General features: G+C 39.4%; 2 protein-coding genes across 12 annotated transcripts in view; both read right to left on the bottom strand.

Annotated features, from left to right (window-relative positions):
- Positions 1–1,675: 1,675 nt before the first annotated feature.
- lrguk (leucine-rich repeats and guanylate kinase domain containing) lies at positions 1,676–16,085 on the bottom strand. Of its 11 annotated transcripts, none has more exons than XM_011491136.4 (19): positions 15,817–16,085; positions 15,223–15,324; positions 15,034–15,115; positions 14,779–14,879; positions 13,843–13,924; positions 13,569–13,693; positions 11,787–11,930; positions 11,291–11,371; positions 11,020–11,106; positions 10,829–10,935; positions 9,947–10,066; positions 9,049–9,145; positions 7,433–7,546; positions 7,146–7,347; positions 6,537–6,641; positions 5,047–5,192; positions 4,770–4,858; positions 2,109–2,221; positions 1,676–1,996 (listed from the first exon to the last, which is right to left on the bottom strand). In XM_011491136.4, the coding sequence occupies exons 1-19, from the start codon at positions 15,820–15,822 to the stop codon at positions 1,791–1,793; spliced, it is 2,109 nt and encodes a 702-aa protein (XP_011489438.1). In that variant the 5' UTR covers positions 15,823–16,085; the 3' UTR covers positions 1,676–1,790. The 11 variants fall into 11 exon arrangements, with proteins under 11 accessions (XP_011489438.1, XP_004083089.1, XP_078798404.1 ...); XM_004083041.5 differs by having other exon boundaries at positions 2,109–2,218; XM_078942278.1 differs by having other exon boundaries at positions 6,558–6,641.
- A 412-nt stretch (positions 16,086–16,497) lies between these two features.
- exoc4 (exocyst complex component 4) overlaps positions 16,498–23,973 on the bottom strand; it is a 137,975-nt gene continuing 130,499 nt past the window's right edge. The window contains exon 20 of the mRNA XM_011491137.4: positions 16,498–18,311. Within this exon, the coding sequence (XP_011489439.1) occupies positions 18,074–18,311 (238 nt within the window). The 3' untranslated portion in view covers positions 16,498–18,073. The remainder of the gene's footprint in view (positions 18,312–23,973) is intronic.

The following is a 23,973-nucleotide window of genomic DNA, read 5'->3' as shown; positions in this document are numbered from 1 at the left end:
AGTATGGAAATAGCTTTGGCAACGTGAGAGTATCATTATGTTAAACTGAAGTTGGCTCCTGAACACGAATGAATGCATTAAAAGTCTGAAGACAGTCAGAAATTTGTTCACAGTTAATCTGCTGAAGAATAAAAACAGCTTTACTGAGGAGACTCAGCTTGTTTTCACTCTAGAAACGAGCTGGTGAATGCCTCATTGTAGTAATTGGACTATACTACCTCAGTTAAACCTTTTTATTTCATTTTATGCAAAAAAAAGTTCTAATTTAAAAAAGTATCTAAATAATCTTTGAATGTTTTTAAAAGAAATAACTTTACATCCCCACAAATGCTTTGTAGCCTTCAAATTGGAAATCTGTCCTTAACATCCTCAAGACATAAATCTCACAAACCAGAAAACATAAGCTCTCTTTTTCACTCTGATGAAAAGTGTCTCTGTGAGTTACGACAAGAGGAAAAGCTCACGACATGTTAATGTTTTAGCTGCTTCTGAGGTGAGTTCAGATTGGTAAACCGTGGAACGGAGCAGGGAGACAAAAAAACTTTCCTTGCTTTTGGTCAGTTGTGTGTCACTTAAAAGAATCCCAGCTGTTGCTGGGATTCAGTCTTCCTCCTTGGAATTAAAAGATGCAGGAAAAATCCAACAAAACAGACGCAGATTCCCATTCTTTTCATCCTCATCTCATTTCATACCTATTTGTCTTGAACGCACCTATCTAATGTAAAAAAAAAAAATAAATAAAACACCTTGCTTGTCCGTGATAAGGCTTAGGGAGGTGCAGGCTGCAGTGTAAGTAGGTTAGACCCCAGGGGCCCTAAAGACAAAGTCTGGCATCAAACTTCCAAAGAATTATGACAGGGTTGCAACATCTGCTGCCTCAGAGGAAGACAGACAGTGATGAATGGCCAGGTGTGCTTTGTGTGTGCGCAAAACGAGCTGTACACACACCTATACGTCAGGAAACAAAAGGAGCCCGATGTGTGTGCACAAACCCACATGCGCATACAAGCCGACTGGCTGAGGGAGCAGTTAAATAAGCAATGCACGCATCTGTGACAGCTGACAATTTCTATTTGCGATGAATCACTAATTAATGCCGGATGAAACTCTGAAACGTGACGACAGGAGCATGCTGGCTGTGAGCAGGACGTACGCTTTCAGAAACATGCTTGTGATTGTTTCAAACCTGTCAACAACCTCCACAGGAGCGCATTTCCAGTTGAATAAATAATCCCCTCAGAACAGATAAAGATTAATGACGTATTTATCATCAATGACAAGAGCTCCGGGTTACACACAGAAGATCACCGTCGACACATCAGCAGCAAAGCTGAAGATGAAGAGCAGGAAATGCAAAACCCTCAGTATTTTTTGTGCAAGTCAACCTTAATTGTACCAGAAATGACCTTAAAGTCTATAAGTTGTGACAAATTTTTTACTAACAATTAACATTAAGCTTAATTTTAAATGCTTTTGCTGTGACATATGTGGTTAAAGACCCACTCCGATGAAAATTAACCTGTTCTTGTGGCAATTTTTTCACAACGATCCCGCCCACAACTCAGAAACAGATTTCTAATGACACAGGATTTTGGATTGTGGCTAACAACGGCATAATCATAATTAAAAGACCACTGGGATTGCTTTTACAACAGATCAAAAAATATTCGGAGTGGGACATTAGGAAAATCTTTATTTTTACAAAAACTACAAATGATTCTTACTAGGACAGCAACAGTAAACATATTTAGCTTCAATTAAGTGCACAAAATCACAAACTTACGAAAACCTCATTTCCCACCCTCTGAGACTCCCGGGTTTGTGCTGAGATTAGGGGAAAAGCCTGGATTGGTGGCTGCAGGACTCTTTCTTCCATTAGGAATTGGTGGCAAAATAGATTTTAGGTTAGATTTGGGGCATTTCTCAGAGGATGGAGACACGGCAACCATGGGGTGATCGACTCCTGAAAGAGAAGCTTGACTTGATCCAGGATCATCTGAAATCAAAATATTTAAGTTCAGGGATGCAGACAGACATACCTTTTCTCAAAAATTCAACATTGCAAACATTGTTTTATTTTTTTACCAACATTGATTATAATGGTTCACCTTTGAGTGCTTCCTGGATTTGTCCTGGGATAGATACAGCTAAGAGCTCCATTAAAGCTCCAGCCGAACTGGGAACTGAAAGGGCTGAACTTCTCCGTGTTTCATCTGAGCTACTTGTAAAAAAGTGGAGAAGAAAAATTATTAAGGTGAAAGACAAAAGATTGAAATTAAAAAAGCAAATGTTAAAATGGTTTGTGGAAAAACAGCAGCTACCAAGATTTCAAGAAATTTGCCCTCCCAAACAGAAACACCTGTTGGGTGTGAGAGTCAAAACGAGCAAAAGCTCAGAATCAGAATCAGAATCACTTTATTTGCCAAGTACAGCGCATGTACAGGGAATTTGACTTCGGTTACTTGTGCTCTCGTGCAAACTAGCAAGGTAGAAGGATAAATAATAAAGGGATAAATAATATAAAAGAAGGTAAGTGTAAGGTAGCTGTATGAATAAATAAACATAACTGAATAAGGAAATAGATTGAAATAACAAGACAAAAAGATAAAAAATAAAAAATGAAAAATGCAGCAGCAGTAATTCCAGTTGGACAGTTTATGTGATTGTACAGTGTCCTTGAGTAGTCTGGAGTCAGGTGTTCATAAGAGTGACAGCTCGGGGGAAGAAGCTGTCTTTGTGGCGAGTGGTTTTGGTTCGCAGTGTCCTAAAGCGTCGCCCTGACGGGAGGAGGCTAAAAAGGCAGTGTCCAGGATGAGAGGGGTCTTTTACGATCCTGCCAGCCCGCTTCCTGGCACGGGATCGGTACAGGTCCTGAATGGGGAGAAGGCTGGTACCAATAATCCTCTCAGCAGATCTGATGATTCTCTGAAGTCTGTTTCTGTCGTGTCTGGTAGCTGAACCAAACCAGACCGTGATGGATGTGGTCAGGACAGACTGGATTATTGCAGTGTAGAAAATGGTCAGCAGCTCCTGAGGCAGGTTGAACTTCTTGAGTTGTCGCAGGAAGTACAACCTCTGCTGAGCCTTTTTCCGGAGTGAGTCAATGTGAGCGGTCCACTTAAGGTCCCGTGAGATGGTGGACCCCAGGAACCTGTGTGAGTCTGTTGAGGGGACAGTGCTGTTGAGAATTGTGAGTGGGGGGGGAGTGGAGGGGTTCCTCCTGAAGTCCACTGTCATCTCCACTGTTTTGAGTGGGTTCAGCTCCAGGTGGTTCTGGCTGCTCCAGAGGACTAGCCGCTCCACTTCTCCTCTATATGCAGTCTCATCACCGTCCCGGATGAGCCCAATGACTGTGGTGTCGTCTGCAAACTTCAAGAGTTTCACAGAGGGGGCTCCTGATCTGCAGTCATTGGTGTAGAGGGAGAAGAGCAGAGGGGAGAGAACACACCCCTGGGGGGCGCCAGTGTTCAGGATCCGGGTGCTGGATGTGAAGCGACCCAGTTTTACCTGCTGCCTCCTGTCGGTGAGGAAACTGATGATCCACTGACAGGTGGGGAGAGGCACGGCGAGCTGGGACAACTTCTGGTGGAGGAGCTCTGGGACGATGGTATTAAATGCAGAGCTATAGTCCACGAATAGGACCCGTGCGTAGGTGTCTGCAGAGTCCAGGTGGTGCAGGATGTAGTGGAGAGCCATGTTGACTGCGTCGTCCCCTGACCTGTTTGCTCTGTAGGCAAACTGCAGGGGGTCTAGCAGAGGCTCTGTGATGACCTTCAGGTGGTTCAGCACCAGTCGTTCGAAGGATTTCATGACTACCGAGGTCAGGGCGACTGGTCTGTAGTCATTTAGTCCTGTGACTGGGGACTTCTTGGGGACTGGAATGATGGTGGAGAGTTTGAGGCATGCAGGTACCACACACATCTCCAGGGAGCTGTTGAAGATCCTGGTGAAGATGGGAGCTAGCTGGTCAGCACAGACTTTCAGGCAGGAGGGAGAGACTCCATCGGGTCCTGGAGCCTTCCTGATCTTCTGCTTCTGGAACTGCTTCTGGAGCTGTTAAATGTGGGACTTTTTTGTGTGTTTTAGGAAGTGTCTGTGTAATTCTGGTCAAGTTTGATTTAAGAGAGGAGAATGAGAGCCATAAAGATGAACATGAGATTGCAAAAACAGATCCTGGGAAGTTGAAAAAGCTCGTAAATCTTTAGTCTCTAAATGTTTCTGATAAAATAAAATGTTTTAGTATTCTTATTTTCTACTTTTAAGTATATCAATCCAGTCAGTAATCCTAGTATTTTTGGTTGTTGTGCTTGCTAAAATACTATATTTCACTCTGCGTGTTCTTGCCTGCTGTCCTCCTTGAAGCGAGTATCAGGATTCTCCTTGTGAAGCGACGATGATGGGGTGGAAGTGTCCCAAAAAAAACGAAAAAAAAAAACAAACAAACAAGAAAATGCTAAAATAGCACTTTCTCATTCGGTTTTTCCCTTTTCTGTAGTAAATTGCCGCTTCGGAGAGTTTCAATCAATCACCTTTTGTTCTGAGATAAGAGATTGAAGAGCGCTTTGTGTGAGCCACTTCAATTAAAAAACAGCTACATTCAAATAATTGAAACACCTGCCACTTCATCCTCAGGCTCCAACGCAAAGTAAACCATCCAAATATTGTTGCATGGGACAAATGCTGCAATTAAACTAATTTGACCAAACTGAGAGTGCCTACGTAAAATGGAGCACTGAAGAGGGGTGGAGGGACTCCTACTTTATTAGTACCGTTTGAAAAGCTGCCTGCAGACCCCTGGACTCTTCCCCAACAAAGCCTCCCTCAAAAGCTGTTCTCGCCTCCTGATGGATGCTGCCTCCTGCAGTAGTGGCATAGAGAAAAAAAGATAGGAAAGAAAATAAAATGAGAGAGGAAGTGGCTGACAGGATCATGCTCAGTTGTAGAAAAAATATTCTTAGAGGACACTTTATTTGTAGAATTTCATGTTCCTAACTAATGTGCAGGCTTTGTAACCAATAAACAAGGCATTATGCGAGTTTTATTCACAGCAGAACTCTTATGAGAGCCGATCTTGGCCTGGATGTTGTTAAATTGGGTTCCAGAGGGATCCAGAGGTGATGCAGAGAGGGATGCTAAGGGTTCTGATGCTGGCTCTGACTGTTGTGGGGGTGCTTTCTCTGCTGAATCATGTCCTAAAGAGAGAAAAAAAAAAAATTATGCAAAATTCGTGTCATTTTAACTCGTTGTGTACAGCATGAAAAAGGTTATTTCTTTCTGTTTGGGTGAAATAATATTACAAAATTTTAAGCGCCCCACATTTTTTCAATGCAACACTTTAAACTTCTTAAAAAACATGTTTGAGGCATGTTTTTGAACTCGGTGTTAAAAAAGAATACTGCTGTACAGGAATAAATGATAAAGAAAAAAACAGTAGTCAACTTAATAATAATAATGTAGTAAACTTCCTGTGACAGATTGCAGCCTTCAATCCATACACAGAAAATGAATGTACTCTGATCATCCAGTAATGTACAGGCAGTAAACATTAAGCTCCTAAATGTTACTTTGACACCACTGACTCATAAAACAATCTATCACATCAAACACACCCCATCTTTGACTCAGATTATCCTTAAAAGTGATGCCAGCTTTTGGAGAGATTTGCTAAAGCTTTTCCTGATCTCTAAATTCCACACATCTCAGTCTGATCAAGTTGCAGGACGCAGGACCAAAACCAGCTTCTGCATCCAGATACTGCAAAGCATTTCCTGAGTTCTGGTGGCGCTTAGCAACTGATAGAAGCTTTTTAAGAACGAGAGGCCTAACACAATGTCATGTCATGCCTCCATCACTCCAACTAACCTTTAAGAGAAAAAATAACAAAACGAAGCCTTTAAGACCCGATGAAAAGGTTTTTCTTCTTCTAGTGTTTTTAGAATTTTTACGATGATGGAGGACATATATGAAGAAAATTCAGCACAAAATTGCATTTCTGAGTATTTATTCAAATTGTTGTGAATTAGGAACAGATGGAAAAATTCCGGAGGAAAAAGCTTGTAGCTGTGATATAGAAGCTGCAGATGGCAGGCAACAAGCTCCTTGCTCCAATACATTATGATGAATCTCTTTGCAGACAACTAGATCAACGTACGGCTGGATATCTCTGATACTGCTTGCCATTTTTGTTGCACCAGTAATGTTAGCTTGGGGTTGTGAGGGGTTGTAAACTAGCGGGAGAGCGTGTAAATAAATGGATGACGGGAAATGAAGAAGGGCTTACTCTGTGTCAACAGTCGGGCTAACAACTCAGAGATGAATTTTTTAATCTCCTGCCACTCTGCAGAAACTTTTCTAGAATACAACATAAGTGCCTAAAAACAGCATAATCATAATTAGAAGACCAGTGGAAACACTTTGAAAATAGATCAAAAGATAATCGGAGTAGGACTTTAAACATGCAAACACAAAATCCTACTTTCCAGTTTGTGTGTTATTACACAAATGAATAAAGTCTTTGTATACAAAGCAAGAGCCACCTGTAGATGTGCTAACTTTGCCCCTTCTCTGCCCTTCTTCCTCCTCCAGCAACAGGTCCTCCATCACTATCTGTCGCAGCGACTGATAGGCTTCCTCCCAGTCATCTGCGCAAGCAATCATAACAAAACGCATTCAAGAAAACTGCTCCTCAGCAGAGCTAACACCCTTAAACAGTAATGCATCAAAGATGTGGGAATGAGGACCTTGGTGTAATTAGGAGTGAGCTGGCAGTACATAAAAATGATGAGTGTGTGACTCTTGCTGTAGGTTCATCTCATTAAAAAAGGCTAACATGTCTGAGTGCTATTATGTCGGAAGATAAACACAAATGTTGGGCAGCTGTGTCTCTTTGATACATGCTGTAATTAAGCTGAAAGTATAGTGTATGGATTTTAGTGAAGTGATGTCATCAATCTGCTGCTTTACTTGGACTCTAGTTTGCAGGACATTATAATAACAAACTGTCTGTGAGCAGAGGAATGATGCCAAGGTCCCCCCAACTTTGACTATCATTATCATAAAATCCATAAGGAGAATCCAAATATCTCTCCAGGGAGTCGGTAGGTTATGATAAAACTCCTCAGTGACAAAGCGCTTTCCTTCATTACCACAGGGAACAACGTTATCAAAGAATCCTGGATGCTGCTCATTGGTCCTGATGTAGAGGTCTATGCGTGACACAGCAGCATCAATCTGAGCTGGGGTGTAGAGGCTGCGGCTTTTCAGGTGGGATATGTAGTTTTCCTCCTGGGAGGGAATGACCAGGATGAATCGCGGCTTAAAGCAGCTCTTCTTCAGACTAAGCGCACCCTGTCGGACAAAAATAGAAATCTTACCTTATCAACTCCAACAAAGTGATATGAAGAAAATACACTCAACCACTTCACATGCATACCTCCAGCTCCATATGCACACAGCAGGCCAACCCCTCTCTGGCTGCGCCTTCTATCGTGTCTCTGCTGAGACCGAATCGATGGCCCTTGTACTGCATGGTCTGGATAAACTTGCCCTTCCAAGCATCAAGTCACAAGAACAAAAAGAAGACATTACCACCAAAGCTGTTAACTCTACCTGTCCAACAAACAGAGCACGTTAGTTACCATAGAAACACACAAGTTTAATGTGTGTGGCAGTTTCCCCTGACTGAAACTCCACACAAGGAACCGAACTCCGGGTTAGGTAGGCTTTCGTAGCGCTTGACCAAAATTCAGACAATTATGCTGAAGTGGAACCACCTGGCTCAAGGGAGGGGCCAGGTCTTATATAAGAGCATGTGAATGTTGGTTCATGAGGGAGAGAGAGAGAGCAGTCTTGGTTGCAGTGAAGGCAACAGGCTCTCCAAGAATAGGTTGTATTCTTTGGTTTTGGGAACAATAAAACCCCACTGTTCCCAAAACCCCCAACAAGCTCACTCCTGATTGGCAAGAGCGGTTGCCACAGAAACGTTCACTCAGACCAACAATTTCTGGTTCCAACATGGCAGCGTGCATACTGCAAAAAAAATGGCAACTGAATTGACTTTATTTGGTTGGAGCTGGATATTTTTGTTTCAAAAGTATTTAAATTGTGTAATTTAAAGATCATGCAATGATCCACACCAGATCATAATATTTTCATAAATGTAATATCCCAAATATGTTTATAAAACTTGACGTAAGCCTATGTGGATCCATTTCAACTATTTTTACTTTGGCTCCATGGAAAAAGTTATAAAGAAAGGGAGTTTTTCAGTTTTCAGGAGGTTATAACTGTTGATAATGAAGGTCATCTGAGGACAGGAGTCAGCAACTCTTAAAGGATAAGAGCACATTTTAAGAAACAGAAGATGAAACTGCAAAAAACTTAGTGGCTGGCAATTTTAGATTAGAGTACGTTAAAAAAAAACACATGCATGAATCAAACTGGAGAGTAACAGACTTTAAAGGCTTTGAAATTGACAAAAGGCATGAATGTCCACTTCAAAGCCTTCCCTGAGTAATTCACCACGCGACTCAGGGCTTCATAGATTTTCTTCCAACATTCTTAAACCGAAAGCAGCTTGAAATAGGGAGATGGATAGTAAGAATGTGCAGACAAAGGATATTTATTTTCATTTCAAAAAAAGAGATTAAGACATTTGTGAAGGGGAGAGAAGTAAAATAAGTGAACACCTCTTAGGAATTTGTTTTGTTTATTTAATCTCATTTTCAGTGATCTGACTCTAAAAATCACGACAAAAAAAAAGAGATCCGAGTCACCAAATTAAAATAAAATCAATTCACCTAAACACAAACCAATTATCCCAACTTTGCAGTTTAGTGAAGCCAAAAGTGGGGGCGGGAGGGGTCGATATGAACTAAGAGTCTGACTCCATTAAGAATAAGCACCTTTAAATCAAACTGTGGCTTGACTATGGTACAAACAAATGATGACTCTTCATTAGAATAAAGCAAAAATAAGTTTTACAACATCTAGTAGGTCTTCCAGATACTTAGCTTAAAAGAGAGGCAGTTAAATTTTAGGTGGACTTACCATGCGAATCATGTTCTGAAAGTCTTCCTCATTGATAAAATGGTAATCAATTCCATTCTCCTCTCCACTGTATGGTTCTCGTGTGGCGTGAGAAAGCCTGGGAAAACACACAAAACCCAGATGGAGGGCTGGAAGACATTTAAAGTCCCAGAAATCTGTGGTGTTATGTCCGACATTTTGATTTACAAAGTGCAGGTATGTAAAGATCCTAAATTTATATCGACTGAGGAAGGCCGGTTATGTCTTTGAGACCATGCCAAACAGTCGAGCCAATTGCCAGGTGAGAACCAGACCCTTTTGCATGTGTTTTTCCTCAAACTTATAGTAATGTGCTATTATCTCCTGTGATGCATTGCAAATGTACGATTCCTTAAAGTCCCGATCCGATCCTTTTTATCTATTTTCAAAGCGTCCCCAGTGCTCTTTTTTACTATTATGATGCCGTTTTTAGCCTGAATCTAAAACTTGTGTCGTTTTCTAGGACATAGTTTCAATAGAGCAGCAGGAGTTTATTAAAAATCTCAGTTGTGGGCGGGACCGATGGCCGGGAGCAACACCGGCCCCCATCCACCTCCCCATAGTGGCCCTGCCCAGTCACAAATATGCTCTTTTTTTTAAATGCCATTTTTTCTTCTGCTTCTAATTTGGAACGATTTGAAAAAACAAATACTTAGAAATTGTATTTTAATCTTAATTTCTTTACATATATCCTCCCTCATGAGAAAAATGACACAAAAACATGCTAAAAACACAACTTTTATCGGAGTGGGTCTTTAAGTTCAGGTGAGTGGCAAACAACGTAGCACAGCCTTTAAACACGTACATCACGATTGGCAGATTAAATATGAATATCTCACACCATCATGTGAAATAAACATCTAAAATGGTTGAGACTAACCCATAGCAAAAGTAATCACAGAACTCTTGGCACAGTCTGTGAACTAGCTCTCTTTTCCCACAGCCTTGAGGACCAGTTAGCACCAGCAGCGGGTATGGAGAGTCCACACTGGGCAGCGTACTGCAGAATCAAACACACACTAAAGCCTTTCATTATCTTCCAATAGAAACAAAAAGTCACCATGAGTTTCAAGAAGTGAGTAAAGTACATCGTGAAACCAGAGAATAAAATCTCACTGTTCTTAAAAGCCCCATTTATAGCCAATAAACAGTGTGGCCTTGTGGGTAATATGGTGGTGCTTTTTCTGAAAAGCGCAGAGGAGAACTGCAAATTGACTATAGTTGCTGTTTTTATTTTCCGATGATGAATGTTTACAAAAAGTGCTGATGCATAAAGCAATTTTATTTCTTTAGGAGTGTTGATATTACAGGGGGAAGATAAATTGCAGCTCTGATCTGAAAACAACAGTCTTACATTCTTTGTTTTTCAAAGTATTGCTTATTGGAATTGTTCTGAAACGTCCATAATAATGATGTAAAAACCAAATCATCAATTAATTTTAACATTCAGTTAGGTAAAACGTTAATTTCGTTTTTTTTAAATCATGTAAGAGTGACAGATCCTACATGTGCAAGTGTAAAGTTGAGAGCGTTAATTAACACTCTAAAAGTTTCTAAAGTGATTTCGACATAAATAAAGACGGTAAATATGTTGCAATGTCATTTTCATCTGTAGAAAATTTTGAATTTCCTAACACAAAAGGGGATTTGACTCAAACAACAATAAGAAAAAATCTGTCTTCATCAGAGTGGTTTTGGGTATAGAAAAGGTTTTATTTCACCCAAAATATTAAACTAAAGTAAAAAAAAAAAAAATTCGAACCTGTCAAATAAGACCTGGGGCTGCATCAGCTGATACACGAGATTGGTCATGTGATCTCTTGCTGCCACTAAATCCATTGGAGGGTCATATTTGTTGGCGGATGTAACCTAGAGTTCAAGAGTGTGTTATTTTCTACTGTACACATTTTTCTAACACAAATCAGAACCATACAGACTTTATGCCGTTCACACCTTTTCCTCTGCGGTAACCACTTCTTGGTCCAGCATCGTCAAGTGTTGAAGGAGGAAGATGACTGCTAATCGGTAATTGGGCTGCTCCTAAAATTACAATCATTTTTAAAAGGGTGTAATCTACTCAGTCGTTAAAGACATTTTTTGTTCCCATCCTAAAGAAAGGTTACACGGAAAAAGCACCAATACCTTAATTAGCAAAACAAAATGAAGACTAAATGGTACAGGCTATGTTTTCTACAAATATAGATTTCATAGTTGTATTCTGCACCTGCAAAGGGTTTTCCAGCAGATTGAGATCTCTCAGCAGCAGCAGGTTGTGAATATGTTTACATTCATCAATTTCACTAATCTGGAACAAAACACAAACCAATTTTTTTAGTTTTCTTTTTTTAACATGAAAATATCTTAAAACCTGTCTACAACTATTAGATATAGATATTGAGTAGATATTTTAAAGTCCCACTACAATCATCTTTCCATCTATTGCAAAAGTGTTCTCAGTGGTCTTTTAATTATGATTAAGCCGTTTTCTAGCCAAAATTTTAAAAAATTGTTGTTTTCTAGGACTTTTTTTTTTTAAATACTCAGAAAAAAAATTAAGGCTTAATTTTCTCATAGCGAGTCTTTTAATTATGACAACTTTGTTAACATATTTCAAAGCACTTTTGAAGAACAGTATTTTAGATGTTGACGAAAATACACATTTCTGCTTATTTATTGTTTGCAGATTTCCTTCAGATTTATCTATGATTTGTGCCTCCTACCTGATTTTTTTCCAGGTTAATGGAACAGAGAAGCTGGAGGCTCTGAAGCCCTGTGAGACAGGTGACACGATTCAGAGACAAATCAAGAACCTGCAGGCTCTTAACATTCTCTAAACCGTCAATCTTCTGGAGCTGGTTCCCCCTCTGGACACAGACAGGAAGAAAAAAAAAAAGCATTTTAAGAAGCAAGTACATGATTTTCATGCAAAACAGCTTTCTATTGACAGCTCTGATTTATATGACCTTGGTCATTCTTGATAATAAATATCAGAGGCTTTTTGGCAATTCTAACTCCATGAGTCTTAAGCTGAATGGCAGACCTGAGCAGCTGCTACAACCTGACAGCCGCAGACTGACAGCCTAACAGCTGGCAAAGTGCTAGCCCAGCACGCAAACTAACAGAAGAACAAGGCTGGGGCACTCTCTGGTGTCAGCTTCCCTCTATTCCACTGGCGAAAGTTGTTTTCTAGTTGTTTGGCCACACCTTGTACCACTCTTGCCAAGCATGTTGCCTGGCAGAGGGCTCTTGTCAGAGAGGGTGGGTGACCATGCTGGTCCCTGGAAGAACCGGGTCGGTGCTGTGATGGGCTGCGAAACAAGCTGGCTGACAGTGCCACGCTGTTTAGGGAGGCTGAATGTGAGGAAGAGAGGTCAAGAATGGGATTAGACAGAAGCTGGATGGATGGGACATGTGTGTGTGTGTGTGTGTGTGTGTCTGCTGATTTCTGTCCAGGTTCGCTCAAACACTAGCAGCTGCTCCCAAAGCTGAGCTACAGTCAGGGGCAGATGCAGCCAGACTGATGCATGCTGACAATGAGGAAACACAGATAAAAGACCAGAACGCGCATGTCAGCACACATGCACACACATTTACAAGTGGAGAGGCAGAATGTTAGAGAAAAGCCCTGCTGTTGAGCCATATGGTGGTTTTGGAACATGAGGCCAAGGGTCTGCTGAATGTGAAACCATGGCCAAAACAAAAAAATAAAAAATAAATAGAATCAAATGAAAACAAAAGGTGAAACCAAGAATAAACAAAGTCAGATGCATATATGAAAGGATAACAATGTATGTGATAGCAGCCAACTCACCGAAAAAAACAACTTTTAGCAGAAAATGCCCTTATAATTAACGTTTTTTAACCTTTCACATCATATTCAAAAACAAACATTTGTTGGACTCCTATCTCGATAGCTTGATCAAAACTTTCCTTAAAAATCCATAGCCCCATGTTTTCTACCCTGTAGTGTATCATCTTTCCACTAGGGGCAGTAAAAGGTATTTCATGGCTGCCTCCTTAAAAATCTCAAAAACACTTTAGGCAGGAAAATTTTCAGCTAGTTTTCAAAACTTGACTATGAAAATAAATCATCTATTACTTATTTTCATAACCGGCTACTTGCTGTACTGATATTATACAAAATTTGTTGATAATTAATTAGTTACACCAAGTTAAAAATGTGTGTGTCAAATTTGAGACAGTAGGTAAATAAGGTGCTTTTTGCTGAACACTCAGGATCATAATTAAAATTATTGTAGTTATTGGTGGATTACATCAAAGAGTTTAAAATTCCTTTTAATTTCAAACAAAATGTAATTTCTATAGAGGGTTTTACAGAGTTAATCATCTCCGATGAGCATTATAAGGAAATGTGCTTGTAATTGTCTTTATTCAAAGTCGTTATTAGTCTGTCTGATTCTTGATCAAATCAAATCAACCTTTATTTATGTAGCACTTTTCCAACATATGTCACTCAAAGTGCTTTAAGGAATAAAACTCACCAAGCAGAGGTACGTGAGAGGCAAGCCATCTAGGCCACTGATCCTTGAGATCTTGTTGTGAGCCAAGCTGAGATGGGTGAGTCTATAGCACTGTTCAAGACCAGTGATTTCACTGATACTGTTGTCTGGGCACAGATTTATTAAGGACACAACACTCCTGCTGTGCAGCTCATAAACAAAACAACACAAGCACAAAAAAATAGGTAAAACAAGATGTTAGTTATTAAAGAATGACAAAAACAATTAACAGAGAAGGAGATGATTGCAAGGATACAGTCCAAAATCAATTTACTAAGGGATTCATAAGCAAATAGACTCTTCATTTCTGTTAAAAGGTTGTAGGAGAAGTTGACCTCCTTAAAAATAAACAAAAAAAGGCAATCAAACTTCAAGGCACGCAATAATAAACTTCAGAAAAAATGAGAGCCGTAATTAAAGTTGGTTTTCCCGAATCTACACTACCTAAAAAATCAAATACATACAATTTTCTGGATATTGTGCATATAAGAATGTTGGAAATTTCATTTTGTGCCTTTAAAAGTAGTTTGCCCTTGGGAGTGCAGTTACTTTTTTTAAAAGAGGAGAGGAAGATTTTTATTTGAGAGATATTTTTAATGTTTGAATGTTTGAATCATGCAGAACAAGAACAATTGGGAAATAAAAATCTTGAATTAGTTAATACTTTAAAGAAGTAGGTCACTTTTTTATTGAAATATATATATCCTATGACTTAGTCAATATATGTATTTATTTGTGTATGTGCATGTGTATATGTATGTGTATATAAGAACATGTACTTGGTTAAGTACTTTTGATTTTATGTTTGTGTCAAATTTATCAACTTAAGTTTTGTTTCGGTGTAAATTGTATCTTTGGATAGGCTTTGATAAGTGTGATTCTTTAACCAGGTCCCTTTTGGTTAATGTTGATAATTGTTCAAAAGTAGTCAAAATGTTATGTTTAAAGAACCGAATAAACTTAAATATGTTTGACAAGACAAAACATTTTAAAGGACGCTTCACTAAAGACTAAAATGACTAAAAAGCTTTTGATAATTTTCACTACTATTCAAGATCAATTGATTTAAAGTGGAAAGTATTCAAAGTGACTACAGATCGGCTTTTAATCTAGATTTATCCAGAGGGATAGTGTTGTAGATAAAGTGTAAGCCTGAATACTTATTCTGTCAGATCAAGGTCCCGTGTTTTACCTTGAGTTTCTTGGGTGGCTCAAAATGGAAAAAAGTGGAGATTTCATTGTGGGAGGCATCCAGAATGACAAGGCAGGGCATATGGCTTACACAGGATAGATCTAGCAAATGAATAAAGATTGTTTAAACAGTGGAAAAAAGGACAAAATGAACATTTCAAATAAAAATAAACCATACCCTAACTATATCATTTTATGACCATAGTGACAGAATAAAATATATTGCTTATCTGTAATAAATTTAGAAAAAAGTTACCTTTAATTTGGTTGTGTGGCAATATTAACTTTTGAAGATGCACATAATTAGACAACACGGACACATCACTGAGATTGTGGCCCTTCATTAGAGAAAAATACAAATGAAATAAGTAAACATCTTTGTATTTTAGTAAAAAAAAAAAAAAAAAAAAAAAAATCAGTACAGCCTTCTGGGAGTTTATCTTACAGATAAAGAAAGGCTGCGGTACATGTGCTGGAGCCTGTTGACAAACCGCTCCTGATGCACCATCCCTTCAGACACCATCTCAGCTGATAAAATTCCATCCTTCTGCAATTAAATACATTAAATACATATTGAAAAGATAAACTAAAATAAATGTATTACACACAAAACTATGAAATTCAAGAACTGTAAAATATTCTTAATTACTTTTTAAATGGACTTCAATTATGAGGTCAGAACATATTCAATGGGTATTTTGCTTGATCTTAACAAGTAAAGATATTTAAATATTTATATATATTCGATGTCAGTTACATCAAGAAGCATGATTTGCATTAGAAAAAAAGCTTTTATTGTCTTTAATAGTTGTGAATGATCAGCAGTTCAATCTTATTCTGCAGTTTGTGCCTCTAAGTTCAGCTGTTTAATTTGCCAAAGAAAAGTAGAGGCCGCTGTGTAAAATGAACGGTTAAACCATTGACGTTAATAAGCTGAATTTTCCATATGAACATTAAAGCTCAACTGTTTCAGCTGAGCAACACGCTTAATAAAAACAATAATTAGATTAGACAAAAATGTAACACAATGTTTTCTTACCGCCATGTCCTTGTTTACTTCTTTGCGGCAGTGGCTTCCTGTTTCGGGCGTCTGTGAGTAACCATGGCAACGCGAATGAATCCTACAGAATTGAATTTACTTTTATAATATCCTAGTTAAAAACGTAAATTTAATGTTTTTTTTTCGGCAGATAAATAACCAGACGAAAGGGCTTGTCATGAAAACCTGAACATTTTAGTTCCATACGTAGGAACAAGAAAGGTCAGTTAGCAGCAACCACCGTAGCGAAGCACGGCGAATGGCATTCTGGGTATTGTAGTCAAAGAAGACAGAGTTTGCTCGCTAGTGAGTCAGCAAACAGACAATTCAACAAAAAAAACTACACAAATAAATTTGAGATAATCAGTTAATCGGTTTAGATAATCTGTTTCAAATAAGTCATGTAAATACAATTTCAGAAAAATTATAAAATGTGAGCATCACAATAGGACAGAATCAACATCCTCTCAGAAATATGATATACAATGTTACGTTTCAAAAAGTTTTTTTAAAATAGTTGTTTAGGATACATACTATAGATTAATCTATAGTATGACCTATAGGACTGATGCTGATGGCGATGAGGCCCTTTAATGTTTTTTACTTTAAAAGACAGAATGCAATTTTTTTAGAAAAACATTGCCACTGCATTAAATAAATAAATAATACTAGACACCAGCCTTTAGTGGTTTCTTTATTAATCCTTTTTTATTGGATGCGTGAAAAAACAAACATAACCTAATGTTTATTTGCATGACAATAAAGCATTTTTTACATACATGCATAAAAAAGCAAGGAACACATTTTGGAATTTAAGCTAAATAAACCAAACCAAAACAAAAGAAAATGTTTAATGCATTATTTTAAGCACACTCGTGATCATCCTACATATGTGTAAGTAACATGTCAAAAATGCACGCGCATTATAAAGAAAAGCACATTTAACTTACATTTATGCCTGTAGGGAAAACCTTGAGGACATATTTGTACTGTGTTTTTCCTGTAAGATAAAAGTTTAACAGCATGTGTGAGTGGCATGACACACTTGGTTACCATTGTATTGAAGTTCCCCTTTACAAAAGCAGCTCTGGATTGAATAGATGAATGAGCAGATTTTAGATTTCACACCTAGAGTGCGTTCAGAGTGGTAGACGATCCACTCAGCAGCTTTACCGTTGTTTCTCCATCGATCCCAGGCTATGTGCCATTATGATGGATTGCTGTGTGGGCTGCAGGGAGACCAGCACTGAGCCCGCCGTATTGACGAGGCTCCAATTCCCCTCTCCTTTTCTTGTTAAATACCTCTCTCCCAAGTTAATGAACTGAAGGCAGGGAGGGCTGCAGGAAAAAGGGAAGGATTCCTGATAGTCTCTAGTGTTTAAATGTTTACTCTGCTAAAAGATAAGCAAATGAAGTTAATTTGTTTTGATTTTATCCAAATTAAATGGTGACAAAATTGTTTTTGCATTCATGCAAACATGACACAAGTGATCTGAAATAATAATAAAAAAAATCTATAAAAAAAATCATATTTTTTGTGGTTTTGCTTTTCCAATTTGTCCAAGAAAAATACAAAATAAAAAGACAATTTAATTCTAGTCACACCATTTTACTCTACTATCATTCAGAAAAGCATATTGATGATCATATTTGTAGTCCCAGATATATTTTATAACTTTTAGGGAATGCTGCAAAGTGAAATCAGACAAAAAAAAAGAAAAATGCAACCTCATTCATCAGTAACATGACATCTGCCGTTCCAAACAGCATCAGTGACCCACTGCACAGACAAAGAAAAGGTTACGTTAAACTAAAAAAAACAAAACAGTTTTTTTAAAGTGATGCTGTAGGTATGAGTGTTAACCTCTACAGTTATTACATGACGAGTGTATTTCTTTTGCCTTTTTTTTAACTTGAAAAGAAAGTCTTGATTATCTGATTAACTAACTGCTTGCAGTAGTGTTTGTCACCAACCCGTTAGTCACTGCAGTGCACAGTCACATATAATCTTCACATCCAGAGCTTTAAAGATGCATCTTTGTCAACGTCCTACTACAGTGTCTTCTATCAAATCAGGCAGGAGACACACAGAGGACAAACTTTCCAACACATTCTCACATCTCAGGTCTAAAACAAGAATTTATTTCAACTTTAGGGGGCTCTATTTCTAACCTTGCAAACACAATTTAATTTAATGCAACCAGAAATGCTTGTGTTTTTAACTCCAGGTGATGGAATCTGTGTCCTGTTTGTATGGTTACACCGTGGTGATCTTCTTATCCTTGGTGGCCTGTTTGATGGCGGCCTGCTCGCAGATAATCTCCTTCAGCCTCTGCAGCCGGGTGTTTTGAGTGCTCAAGTCCCCGACGCCTGTCTGACTGCGGTGGAGCAAGGACAAGGCGTTGATGTACTCCAGCTCCGTGTAGCGAACACCTTGGTCCACCACCAGGTTCAGCAGCTCGTCTGCAGTGTTGTACAGCATCTCATAGTACTGCCTGAAGGGAGAAAGGGAAATAAAAAGAGGAAAGAAAATACGTCAATGAACATAGCAGAGAGAAAAAAATAAAGCGATAGGATAAGGACATTGTCGGTTTCCATTTTTTAATCAAAGGGAACAAATAAGGTTAAAAAACAAAACAGCAACCAACATCCCTATAAATAAATTCAAAGACCTCACCCTTCTGCTTCTGGGAGTTGAGGGTAAATTAAGTGGCTACAAACAACCAAGATTATTCTAATGAACGCTTGTTGACAGAGCCAAAGGAGGAAAAAGATATGTGTAGAATTAATAGGGCTTTAATTAGTATATAATGCCCCAACGGGCTATGGAAGAGGGCATAAAGCACATACTGATAAGGCAGAGGCAACAAAGGGACTGTAAGAATTTATGGAGAACGCACAATTCAACCTGCTGACGGTCACAAAATGCATTTTTTATATACACTGGCAAGAAAAGAAAAAAAAAGTTATGGAAATAAGGCAGCTGGGATAGGCCTCAGCAGTGGTAGAGAAAATGGATAAACTGCTATTTTCATAACAGCGGCGAAGCAAAAAGAAGAAAAGGAAAAAAATCAGGAGTTCTAACATGTTTGAGTTTTATTTGATATTATTTTGGCATCCTTAAGTTACCTTAATGATCATTGAGAGTTGCTATACAAACATCTCTGACCTTACCCACAGAGCAAATACAAATGAAGAGTTCCTTCTGCTCTCTTTTTTGAGTATATGTGTGTACAACATTCAAGGCTAAAATAAGCATTAAAGCTTTCCCGTTTCACTTCCTCCACTTCCATTAATCGGTGGACTTTAGCCAATTGACTCATTATATGATCTAAAAGGCAAAGCACAGAAAAGCCCCAAAACAAGCCAATTTCTTTTCCACAAAAGCAGTTGAGAACAGCTTTTGTCCATGCTCAGTTCTGAACCAGTCCTGTTCTGAATAAACAAACACCCCAATTCCTAACAGCAAAGGAAAATGCTTTATTTTAAGTTATAGAACAGAGTTAAAAGAGGGTTAAAACAGAATCTATTCAGGTTAAAAGTCAACTATTATTGCTCTATCATAACTTTTATCAAAAAGTCTTTGTGATTGTGCGTTTAGGGCATTCTGCATTCAAAACTCTCGCATTGCGACGCAAGTTTTTACGACCATATTTGCGTTGTACGTGCAAAACGTGCGGCCATTGAACGCGCACTGCAACTCAAACCAGGTCCAACTTTGAGCAAACAGGGACTCATATTTGGTAGTCACGTTTGGATGGGGTCCCTCTAGTGTCACAGAAGTGTCAGCTGTTTGAAAAATTGAGCACGGAGGAGAAATTAAAACTTGTGGGTAAACAGCAGCAGCAGCAGCAGCAGCAGAAGACGCCCCTCCCTGCTTGATCCAGTGTGAACACAATGGGTTAAATCCATGTTCTAGAACATACATCAAATGCTTGGCGTGTATGTATCTTTAGACTAAATGAGTGTTTTTCAACCTTTTCAGAGCCACGGCACACTTTAACCTTAAAAAAAATTCCGCGGCACACCAGCATCCAAAAATTAAAAAAACAGGAGAAACTCATAGTCTGTATTGATCTACAGCCCCTGCACAATCTCACATGCATTTTTGAAATAATTGTTACAGAAAAAGCTGGAAACTGCAGCTGTTTTTTTCTAAAAGATGCAATAAAAGTTAAGTTAGAAGATTTAAAAACAGTTTGTGTGTTCGTTAGTTTCAAGACGTTTAACAACAGATCTCCTTTTGCGCTGTCACTCTCACAACCCAATGCATCATGGGAAATGTAGTGCATAAAACGGCCGAATATCGGTTTTCGGAGCTTCATTGTTTTGTTCACTTGTTCCACGGTCTGATACCGGATTCTGTGGAAAGCTACACCGCTAAAGACGAGCTTTAGCTGGTATTTCTGTTAGAACTGACCGACTTTACGAGCTAAATCGGGACAAGGAAGTGAAGACTTTAAGCACTTCTGATTGGTCAGACCGATGACATGTGATTAACCCCCCCAACACGGGACTTTTCCAAAATACAGCCGAAGGTGCAGCTGAATCGCGGTACGTCATTCTTATCAAAATGTCTTTAATAAAATTAAAAAAACGCAAAGAAAAGGTATTTTACGATCTTTTATATTCCTAACTCCTCAGTGTTTTATCAGGGCCTGTTTGGATGAACAGAGAGAGCTAAAATCCTGGAGATGGGAAATGTTTTTAGATCAGTTAATGAGGGCAATTTCCCACGGCACACTTGGCCATCTCCCACGGCACACTAGTGTGCCGCGGCACACTGGTTGAAAAACACTGGACTAAAGTAAGCAGGTTCATTTAAAAAGAAGCATAAAACATGTTTGACTCTTTAAAACTTCACTATGGTTACTTTGACACATCTGTTGTTAACCATAATAAAGAAAATATGCCAATAAAAAAAAGGAAAACTTTTGTAATTTAACAGCCTGTATCCTCTTTCCCAATGAAACTTTTCCAAATAAGACCTAGTAATTAGTTCCAAATCAAACTGATGAATTGGGACTAAAGCGGCCTTCCTTTCTGGATTATCCTATATCAAAATAGCATGATGCACCTGCAGGAGGAGAGCATGTCTCGCCGTCAGCTGGCTTTTAAGAGACTGTTTGTTTTGGTTTCTGCGGACAGCTGGCAATCTGGCCTCTGTTCGGCACAGAAGGGAAAGAAAGTGGTTCCGAAAGAGAGAGAGAAGAAAAAAAATGCGTGTGCGCGTGCACGCCTGTGTTTTCGTCAATCTACCCAAGTGTCTGAATGATGTATGCTGGTGTGTGCCGAAAACATTTTCAAACACTTCATTACCCGAGCAGCTGGAAAGCCATTTGGCAAACAGGCAAAGGGCTGTTAATAAGATTAGAATCTCTCTGCGCCCCACATCAAGCAAGAACCCCTAGTGACACACTGTAACAAACACACACAGTTGTGTTCTCTGTTGGCTAGATTTGCAACTAGTAAACGAAACAATCAATTTTTTCACCCACAAAAGGAGTTTAATTCTGTATGTCTTTTGAGTATTTTACGCTCTCAGCCTCAGTCTGTGCACAAAACCACCCAATAGAAAACTGAATTCTTGCCTAGCATTTTCCACCTGCTAGCAGAAGTTTCATGCACAAAAGCTCAGATGAAACAGCCTTTGTATATTTGTGTGTGTGTGTGTGTGCGCACATCGCCCCGCCTTCTTGGAGCACATTCTATTAAATTTTAATTAGTCCCCCCCCTCCTCGTCCTCATATGCAAAGAGTATTAAGTTAATTTATGGTGCGAGGATGCGGTGCAGGACCGACACATGACAATGGAGCAAGAGTGAAACACGGGGGAAGAAAAAGTGGGAGGAAAAACTGGATTCAGCACAATTCATTTCCCCTCATTTCCAGCGTGTACAGTATTAAAGCCATTACCGTCTGCCTGTGTCAGCGCGTTCGCAGCAACACATTAGTTAGTCAGGGAGAGATGAAGAGGAGGGGAAGAAATAATGAGTGCGTGGATCCACCTCTCCATCAGTCGGAACCAAGGCTTGTTGCCGTCTAAATAAATGCCTCCTTCACCAACAACAAGCCTTTTGCAATGTTTTTGTCTCTTACTTGTTGCACCTGACTGAAATTGTGTAAAAATGTAATTTATTACGAGTTTATGGCTGTATCTTCTGTTTACTCTAAAAGCTGAGCTTAGAGAAGCATTAATAAGCAACTTCTTTTCTTCACTCCGATTATCTTTTGATCTATTTTCAAAGCGTTCCCACTTGTCTTTTATTATGATTCTGCCATTTTGAGGCGAAATAACAAATCTGTATTGTCTTCTAAGACATTTTGCCTCTGGGTTGTGGATGGGACTGTTGGTGCAGAGTAACCCCCCCCCCCCCCCTCCCATCACCCATGACAGAGCTCTCTGTTTAGATTCTCTCCCGCTAACTTACAGCCGTACAGTTCTAAGCCAGATGTCAGCTCAGACGGGGAAAACAGAGACCTCCATGGATCAAGTTGTCTACAAATGGACGCATCAGAATGGAGTGGAGCAGGGAGCTTGGGGCCCGGCGGTTGTCTTTGCAATCCCCCTGTCAGACTCTCCCATCACCCTAGTGGACTCTGTGCGTTTCCTCGGCACCACCATCACACAGGACCTCAAGTGGGAGCCATCCATCTGCTCTCTCCTCAAAAAGGCCCAGCAGAGGATGTACTTCCTGCGGCAGTTGAAGAAAGCCCGGCTGCCGGCCCAGATGATGGTGCAGTTCTACACGGCCATCATTGAGTCCATCCTCACCTCCTCCATCACCGTGTGGTACACTAGTGCCACAACCAGGGACATTAACAGGCTACAGCGTATTGCGCGCTCAGCAGAGAAGGTGATCAGCTGCAGCCTCCCATCTGTCCAGGAACTATATGTCTCCAGAACCCGGGGACGTGCAGGCCGGATAGCTGCCGACCCTTCTCACCCTGGACATTACCTACTGAAACTACTCCCTTCAGGCAGGAGGCTAAGGTCCATCAGGACCAGAACCTCCAGACACAAGAACAGTTTCTTTCCCTCTGCAGTCAGACTCTTAAACGCCCTGTAACCCCCCCCCCCCCCCCCCCCCCCAGATTTCACTTCAATGTCCAATCAGTCACCAGCCCACTACCTGCACCTTGAACATTCTCAGTTTGCACTGTTTTGTCACTCCTTGCACTACTGACTCTATTTATATTTTTGTTCTGTCCATTGTGTAAAAATTTTGTTGTTTACTGTTCTTCTGTTTTATGTTGCACATTTGTACCGAAACAAATTCCTACTCTGTGTAGCTACACAGAATATGGCAATAAAAACCTCTTGAATCTTGAATCTTTTTTAAACTGCCTTTTTTCATCTGCTCTTTATTGAGCTCCGTCCTGGCCTCCTTTCTTTCCTCTTTTTTTGCCCGATCGATACCAGGTGCATACCTGTTTCCTGTTCTGCAGTTACATCCATGAGGAGTTCAAGGTCCTCGGAATTTCCGTTCACTGCGTCTCAGTCCAGAACAAGGAGCCCAGAATTAGCTAAATAAAAACAGACCCCGTTTTATTTCAATGTTATGTTATGAAAAGCCAGTTCTAAAGTCATGTGGTTCGATTCGGCGCAGAGGATTTACCTGCTTTGATTAACTGGTGTATGTGTTTGTTTTCTTGCATGCACACGAGAAACAAGTTCTTTTTTTTTTACTTCGACGTCCCTTTAAAGCTCTTGATTCACAATGATTTGGATAAAGAAACAGAAGCCTAATATTTCTTAATAAATGTCCTCCATCATGAGAAAAATAACGCAGGAACATGTTAGAAACACCCAAGACACAATTTTCATCAAAGTGGGTCTTTAAGATGTGTCAGAATAGCACTTTGGGTAATTGATGTCTGACTCCAATCATCTAAATCTTCAGTTACAAAGCAAAATGTGTATCCTTTAAAAGAAGAAAAAACATGTTTTTTTTCCAAAGACTTTCTTTGATTTAGTGTTTTAAGGAAACATATCACTCAAGTCAAGATACCTCTGTCAACTTTGTTGAATTCACTCGCACGTTTTAAGGTACAGTACACATTTGCAAAATTTATACCTGCCAATGCTAAAGTTAGAACAAACGAAGCAGCAAAAATAAAGATTGGTCTCAGTAAAATATTCAACACTTGAGCAGAA

Source organism: Oryzias latipes, chromosome 23 (assembly GCF_053564925.1).
Source record: "Oryzias latipes strain Hd-rR chromosome 23, Olatipes_Hd-rR_3.1".
NCBI classification, from domain to species: Eukaryota; Metazoa; Chordata; class Actinopteri; order Beloniformes; family Adrianichthyidae; genus Oryzias; species Oryzias latipes.
Note: the sequence above shows the minus strand (reverse complement) of the source record. Positions and strands in the feature narration are given on the sequence as shown.

What these genes read in the sequence shown, in the direction of transcription:
- lrguk (XM_011491136.4), bottom strand. An exon ending in ACCGCAGCCTTTCTTTATCT is followed by an intron (nt 15,116 to 15,222) that starts GTAAGATAAACT and finishes TCTCTAATGAAG; the next exon opens with GGCCACAATCTCAGTGATGT. An exon ending in TGCTGGAAAACCCTTTGCAG is followed by an intron (nt 11,107 to 11,290) that starts GTGCAGAATACA and finishes TTGTAATTTTAG; the next exon opens with GAGCAGCCCAATTACCGATT.